The 8424-nt window shown below is 40.7% G+C and overlaps 1 protein-coding gene across 1 annotated transcript; it reads left to right on the top strand.

Annotated features, from left to right (window-relative positions):
* The first annotated feature begins 5090 nt into the window (after positions 1 to 5090).
* On the top strand, positions 5091 to 7562 carry LOC106338356. Its single transcript, XM_013777352.1, has 7 exons — positions 5091 to 5408; positions 5507 to 5734; positions 5961 to 6245; positions 6311 to 6585; positions 6676 to 6880; positions 7203 to 7433; positions 7494 to 7562. Exons 1-7 carry the CDS (start codon positions 5091 to 5093, stop codon positions 7560 to 7562), a joined length of 1611 nt encoding a protein of 536 aa, XP_013632806.1.
* Positions 7563 to 8424: the final 862 nt, after the last annotated feature.

Below are 8424 nucleotides of genomic sequence, written 5' to 3'. Positions count from 1 at the left end.
TGAATCTGATCCAAGAGCCTCTGAATGATTCTGCAGGCCCCTAAGAGAAGGTAGCGATCTTGCTCCTCAAGTCTTCAGCGCGTGCTTCATCAAAGAAATTGCATAAGAGTGCATTCTTGATGTCGCTCCAGGAAGTTAGAGATCCTGGTGGTGGTTCATATGAGATAATCCTCAGGGACTCCTTTGACTTTAATAGCAGATATCAGATCTTCAAACCTCTCCTGATGGTCCATAGGATGCTCCTGAGACAATCCATGGTAGGGTATCTGTCCCACGAGTGTGTAGTACTGCGCCTTAAACTCAAAATCTCTCTGAATAGTGGGAGGACGAATAGCTGATATGTTGGTGTAGAACTGATCTGGACGGTTGTAGTCAACCAAGTCTTGGGTCGCGCAGCCTCATCTACAGGTAAAGTAGTACCTGTAGCATTAGCATCAGACTCAGGATTGCGGCCCCCTGAGCATCTATCCTCTGACCTGCTGCATTACGCAGATGACCCTCTTGGTCATGCAGGTCACCATTATCATCTCGCACAAGTATAAAAGTCGCAACCATGTCTCGCGGTTCAGTATCGATCAATGTCTGGAACGGAGTATCAATCGATGTCGGATGGACGATGTCGGTCGATGGAAGATGAGGGTCTTCGGTCGACGGTGTTGGGCGAGTATTGGTCGACGGGACTAGTTTCTGGGTCGACGGAGGTTGAACGAAATCGAGCGACGAACAGGTGTTGTTGTCGATCGATGAGGAGCGTGCTTCTTTGCGGATTGAACGCTCAATACTTGCAGGATCTGGTGAGAATAGTAGTTGGGTTTCCTTGTTGCTTCTAGTACTGCTAGGCATGTACCTGAAAATCCAAGAAAATTTTTGTGTCTGAAATTTAACAAAAATTGGATCGATTACGCGATCAAAGCTCCCCGGCAACGGCGCCAAATTTGATACCACTCAAATTACCCTAAGGAGTGATTTATACTCTCTAAAATAAGAGGTCGAGTTGTAGTACTTACGGATCAAATTCACAGGGAGCTAGGAAACCTAAGAAATCTAATATGGTTTGTTAAGCTAGATGGTTTTAGAGATTTAAATGTAAATTGGAGTTTTATATTTAACAAGTGTTTGTTCAATAGATTGATTGAGGTTTTGGTGCTTAAAAAGGAAATAGTTAGACTTAGGGTTTTTATTCAGGAAACTTGAGATTATAATCCTACAAATGCATAATGAGTTGCATGCATAATAATGTAAAGCTCAACTACTTAGTCAACAAGTCTATCAACTTTTGCATGTTTAGACTTGTCTATTAACTAGATCTAATGATCTCAACTATCGTTCGACAACCAACAGAAAGTGTCGATCGATGATCCTATAGGGATATCGATCGATACACCTTTCGCTCCGTCGAATGATTATTCAATAATGATATCGATCGACGCGCTTCTAGTTAAGCTTTATGTGCAGGTTGAATGATAGCTTACTAAGCATACTAGATCAGCTCTCGCCTTACTCATACCAAGAAACTTAGCTGAGTTAGAATGTTTTCAGGATGAGAATGAAGCTCTCGCTTTTATCTATCAATTCTAGGGCAGGTTCTAGGTAGCTAATCTAGAGACATGCATTAATGAACAATCCTAATGACAATTACAACAACTCAGAAATCTATAGTTGGGGCTAATCCCTCCTAACCTATTTAACCCGTAAAACTAACAATGTAACTACTCAGACATGGCTAAGCAATTCATAACATCGATTAGGTAAGAAAACTTCATTAGAATAGTAAATAGATAATAATGGAGTTCCAATCACAAATTATAACTTTGGATCTTCCCTCCAATCTATCAAAATCGTAGAAAACCTTGCTGTGAAAATAATAAAACAAGAAAAGCACACTCTGCCTCTAACATGGTGGCAAAGCTTATATGCTTATATAATTTAATTAGGTTAAAACTCGTCAGGGGCAATCTTGTAAATTGGTGAAAACTTGGGTTTCAAGTCGGCTGTGACCAAACGGGCTTTCTGCGCGCTTCGCTGTCGATCGATGTCATGATATGAACATCGATCGATTATCCCTCTCCAATATCAACCGATAGTCGAGCTCGATGATCATCTCGGGTGCTTGCTCCAAATATCTCCAAAATGCTCCAAAATCATCACTTATCTCCAAATCACTCCTGATCTCATAAATATAGCAAATAGACTTTATAATATAATAACTATTAGTAAAAACACCTATAAACCATGGATGAAAATGGGTCAAATCCATGGTCTATCAATTAGGGCGCAAGCGGAAGCTTGGTTCTCTGTATGAATTTTACATTGTGCTAGGATTGTTATAAACAAGCGGAAGCTGATTTATTTAAACCTAGTGAACACGTCAAACCCATGCGATAACGCTCCCTGGAAGGTTAATCGATCGACGGGATGAAAGATGTATCGATCGACACCCCATTGTTGAAATCGATGAACACTTTCTTAGGACCAACAAGCGACAGCTGAGGTCCTAGAAATGACGAGCTGACAAAAACAGCAGGGAAACTCACCCCCGGGTGGGAAGGACCTTATAAGGTCATCGAGGTGCGGAGAGCAGGCGCCTACAGGCTGCAAGATAGCAAAGGTAAAATACAACCCAACTGCTGGAACGCCCTGCACCTTAAAGCCTATCATTTTTAATAAGGTCCCCGGACCATGATTTCTATGCTACAATATACTATTTAAGCATTATGATTTCCTACTCTGATGTATGCTAAATGTCTCCAGACAAAGGTTATAATAAGATAGTTCCGACTATAAAGGGAAATCATTATACTTAAAGGGGCATACGAGCTGTATTCAGGTCTCTAGAGACCCCCGATCCTGGCGAACCCTCGCAAAAAGTGGCACGACCACAGTGGCACGCCCACAAAAAGTCAAAATGGGTATGAGACATAAAGCAGGAATGGGTATGCGCAAGCCCGAGTATGCTGTCAAAACTACCTAAAACCCTTGTGCAGCCTAAGGCGCATCGGGTCCCTAGAGTACAAATGTGAAAAGTACTTGTATTAAAACGCTACGAGCTACACAATACAGGGAATACATGGCATATATTCACTGCAAAAGTACTGTGAAATAAAGGGGGCAATCTAAATCCTGCTTCTCCAGACGTGGAAAGCAGCGTAAGCCTGGCACTTGGGTCATAACACCCACACCAGCACCCTCTAAGCCTATCAGTGACTTCCTGCAGAAGTATAATACAGCATAGGAACTCGATAGTGGCCACCTTCCGAGCGGCAGAATGTGAAATCCAAACAGGTACCGGTAGTAGTCTTGCCTAGGAAGGCGGAGTACGGTCCAAGCGAAAAAACAAAACATTCCGGGTTCCAAAGGAACTCCGGGTCCTTCTGCAAGTCCCCGATCTAAAGAGGAAACCCACACTACAAAAAAAGTCCTCATTGATAGCACATGACTATAGCACGTTTTACTGAACTGCTATCGTAGATGAGTCTAAAATTTGCTTATTATATAATAGGGTTAATTAAACGCTATGGTAGAGTTTCACTAAGCGGGAACCTAAAATTAGCTTTACGGCGGCACACTTAGTGAAAAAAGACTAATCTGATTAATTCCCCTCTCTCCACTCGCGAAAGACCTTTCTTTTTCTCATTTTCCCCTCTTTCCCTAGTACCCTAAAAAAATTCGACCACAATCTCCAACTCTAAAACCCTAATCCGCTAATCCATAACCGAAATCAAGCTCGCCACATCCATTGTTGTCGATTACGAAGGTATCGAAGGTCGAAATTGCGACATCTCTGTCGAGTGTTATCTCAAATCTAAGAGATGTTTTGTTGCTTTGATTTCCTCTTTGTTTTCTTTCCTGTTTGATTTGCATTCCTGCTCTACGTTCTTTGCTTAGATTCCCTTTATTCTATTCTTAATAACATTAAACTTGATTCATGATTTTATCGATTTCGATTTACAGTCATGAAATAAAGGTTTCAATTTAGGTTTGATTGATTATATTATTTGTTACTTTAAATGGTTCTCTATGTTACTAAAGGTTTGAATTTAGGTTTTAGAACATAGAATGGTGGACAAAGAATTGGTTCATCTGAGCAGGTAATGAATTTTATCATATATGTTATGTTTCAGTATGTGTTTAGTCACTGAGCTTGTGAATTTTTGTTTTTGTTTCATGTCACTGAAGAGTCAATCCTGCTTATGATAGAGGAGCTACTAAGTTTGTAGGTAAGTGGCTGCAGCTTCGGGAGGAATTGATATGATTGTATGTCCTTGCATTGACTGTCGTAACATAGATCGTCATTGCGGAAGTGTGGTAGTTGCTCATCTTGTTACTAGGGGAATGGAGGAGGCTTATAAGAAGCGCAATGATTGGTATCTGCATGGAGAGTTGAGCTCAGTGGTTGCAGATGAAAGCAGGGCAGGTCAATGGAATGATGAGATCATTGGGTTATACAGAGCCGCAGAGTGTTCTGATGAAGCTTAAGCTGGTACGGGGGATGTCTTTGAGATAGCGGAGGGAGAGGACAAGAAAGAAGATGAATTTTTGGCGAAGCTAGCTGAAGCTGAAACACCTTTGTATCCTACATGTGCGAACCACAGCAAGTTACCTGCAATAGTGTAATTATTTAGATTGAAGACTCTGAATGGATGGTCTGACAAGAGCTTCAATGAACTGCTAGAGACCTTGCCGGAAATGTTACCGGAGGAGAATGTTCTGCACACTTCACTGTACGAGGTTAAGAAATTTTTGAAATCATTTGATATGGGTTATGAGAAGATCCATGCTTGTGTTAATGACTACTGCCTATTCAGAAAGAAGTTGAAGAAGCTTGAGTACTTTCCAAAATGCAAGGCATCGAGATGGAAGACAAATATCCATACTGGTGAGAAGAAGAAAGGAGTCCCACAGAAAATATTACGCTACTTTCCAATAATCCCAAGGTTGAAGAGAATGTTCCGGTCTGAGGAAATGGCTAAGGATTTAAGGTGGCACATCAGCAACAAAAGCACTGATGGGAAACTTCGACCCAGCAACAAAAGCACTGATGGGAAACTTCGACACCCTGACACCCTGTTGATTCAGTCACATGGGATCAGATGAATGCGAAATACCCTACCTTTGTAGCTGAAGAAAGGAACATGAGGCTTGGACTTTCAACAGACGGATTTAATCCATTCAATATGAAGAATTCTATGTACAGTTTCTGGCCGTTATTGTTAGTCAACTACAACTTGCCACCTGATTTATGTATGAAGAAGGAGAACATAATGCTTTCATTGTTGATTCCTGGTCCACAACAGCCCGGTAATAGTATAGATATCTACTTAGAGCCTCTCATTGAAGATCTAAACCATATGTGGAGCAGTGGAGAGTTAGTGTACGACGCTTTTACTCGATCAACTTTCACACTGAAGGTAATGCTGCTTTGGACGATCAGTGAATTCCCAGCTTGTGGGAATCTTGCAGGCTGCAAAGTGAAGGGGAAAATGTGGTGTCCTTTATGTGGAAAAAGACAGACAGTATGTGGCTTAAGTACAGAAGAAAACATGTGTATATGTACCACAGAAAAGGTCTGCCACCATCTCATAGTTTTCGGGGAAAGAAGAAGTGGTTCGATGGAAAATCTGAGCAAAGGAGAAGGGGAAGAATTTTAACCGGCCTTGAAATTTCTCAAAACCTCAGAAATTTCAAGAATGACTTTGGCAATGTTAAACATTCTGGGAGTAAGAGAAAAAAGATGGTATGTACCGATGTTGATGAAGAGGAAGAGGAAGAGGAAGATGAGGAGGAAGAGGAAGAAGTGGAAATAGAATAGGATGAGTTATCTAGATGTAAGAAAAGATCGATCTTTTTCAAACTACCTTATTGGGCGGTAAGATATCTCTTTCATGCTACCTTATATAGTTTTCCATTTTGAATATGTTATGTCTAAATTTAATTTTATGTACTGTTTCTGTTATGATTAGGAACTCCCGGTGAGGCACAACTTAGATGTTATGCATGTAGAGATAAATGTGGCTACTAGTCTAGTTTCAACATTGTTGCACTGTGGGAAATCCAAGGACGGTCTTCCAGCTCGTAAAGATCTTGAGGATCTTGGTATAAGGCAGGATTTGCACCTCGCATCCATGGAAAACGAACATATCTTCCTCCAGCACCGTGGTCTTTGTCTAAGACAGAGAAGAAGATATTTTACAGGAGACTTTTTGACTTCAAAGGGCCAGATGAATATTGTTCCAACATATCCAGAGGTGTTTCGTTAGATGACTGTAAAGTCACAGGGCTGAAATCACATGACTATCATGTGTTAATGCAGAAACTTCTTCCAATTGCACTTAAAGGGGTGTTACCTAAAGGACCGAGACTAGCAATTTCAAGGTTATGCGCATTCTTCAACCTGTTGTGCCAGAGAGTTATTGATAGAGAGCAGCTTCTGGTTATGGAAGCGGAGATTGTAGAGACGCTTTGCTTGTTTGAAAGATATTTTCCTCCAAGTTTCTTTGATATCATGGTCCATTTGACTGTGCATCTAGGCAGGGAGGCCCGGCTTGGTGGACCTGTCCATTTTAGATGGATGTACCCATTTGAGAGGTAAAGTCTTCATGACTGCTGTAGATATTTTCCCTCCAAGTTTCTTTGATACCCATTTTATTTTGCTAATCGACATAGTCACATTTTCAGGTACATGAAAGTCCTCAAAAACTTTGTTAGAAATCCTGCTAGACCAGAAGGGTGCATTGCTGAGTCTTATCTTGCCGAGGAATGTATGAAGTTTTGCAGTGAATTTCTCAAGAAGTCAACAAATGTACAAGACAAAATAGAGAGAAACATGGACTATGAGAACAGCTCTATCTTAGAGGGTCGTCCAATATCAGGTGGCACATCAGTTACACTCACAGAAATGGAGAAGATCTTGCTATCATCCAAAACCTTGCTCTCGTCGAACCTTTTGTAGAGTAAGAATCATATTCTTTATATTTATATTGTCTGTAGTCGTTTTGAAATTTATTTCTAATATGCACATTCTATGTTCTTGTGAGCATTTCCCGTATTTACAAGACTCAGATGACAGATGTAGGAGAGATGCATTAGTCTTATGGAGTATGCATACTAAGAATTTTGCTTCGTGGCTAAAATAACAGGTACATGATTTGTTATCTGGTTTTGGTAATATGATATAGGTGTTTTACTAGTCTTAACTTTTGTAGGTGCCTCTTGATTCTAAAGAACATGACGAAACACTCAAGTGGCTAGCTTATGGTCCACGTTCTTCATCAAAGTCATATACGGGCTATATAGTTAACGGTCAGAGGCTTCACACCACATCAATTGATTGGAAAAGTCAGAATTCTGGGGTTTACTATGAGGCTACAGCAGTTTGTAGATCTAGTGTGAAAGATACATCACAGGTGGTTGATTGGGTTTCCTACTACGGCAGAGTAACTGACATTATTCTGATACACTATAATTTCTTCTATGTTCCTCTGTTCCGGTGTCAGTGGGCTGTAAAGGGTAACGGAGTGAAGATTGAAGATGGTTTTACACTTGTTAACATGAATCATAGTTAAGCCTCTTTCACAAGTGACCCGTACATAATGGCTTCTCAAGTGAAGCAAGTCTTTTACTCAAGGGAAAATGAGTCTTCTAATTGGTATATTGTCATGAGAGGTCCTTCAAGAAGATATAGTAAAGAAGATATTCAAGAGGGAAATGCTGAAATTGGGCCACTGCCTACATATATTGACATGGAAGTTGACAATGATGAAGCCGATAATGTCAGAACAGATTGTGAAGGCATATATGTCTGAAACGTATCCTTACTTTGTGTGCTTGTTATGTGCTTGTGTGCTTCTGTGTGTGCTTGTTATGTGCTTGGTTGTTTTTTTGTCTAGAGTTAACTTTTTCCTGCTCATAATTTGATGCAGGTAAATTGAGATGAAACGTGGAAGAAAGAAAGGAGTCAAGAAGTCAACAAAGAAAGTAGTACAAGAAGATACATAAATTGAGTTTGTCTATACTTTACATGGTGAAGGGGCAGACCAACATGAAGTTGTTCAAGAGAAGGAAGGAGCTGAAGTTGTTCAACAGCAGGAAGGACCTTGACTTGATCCAGAACAACAAAACCCTGAACAGAGAAACGATGAACAACAACAGACAGAAGAGCAGCACAACACAGACGAGCCTGAAGGTGAAGTCGAACTATCTACTAATGAAGAGCCTGAAGTTGGAACCAACCGTAAGATAAAGCGTGGACCAACAAGAACGAAAGACCTAGCCAAAGACCCAAATACCAGAGTTCATGTTGATTTCAATGCCTTGGGAGAAGCGTATGGTGAAGGTTCAGTGAAGTTGTCTTCATATCTAGGTCCATTGGTAAGGGAGCATGTTCCTGAAGACAGTTCTCTGGAAATCGGTGCAGGTAAAAACTTC

Source organism: Brassica oleracea, chromosome C4 (genome assembly GCF_000695525.1).
Source record: "Brassica oleracea var. oleracea cultivar TO1000 chromosome C4, BOL, whole genome shotgun sequence".
Lineage (NCBI taxonomy): Eukaryota > Viridiplantae > Streptophyta > Magnoliopsida > Brassicales > Brassicaceae > Brassica > Brassica oleracea.
This window is presented reverse-complemented; position numbering and strand designations above follow the sequence as displayed.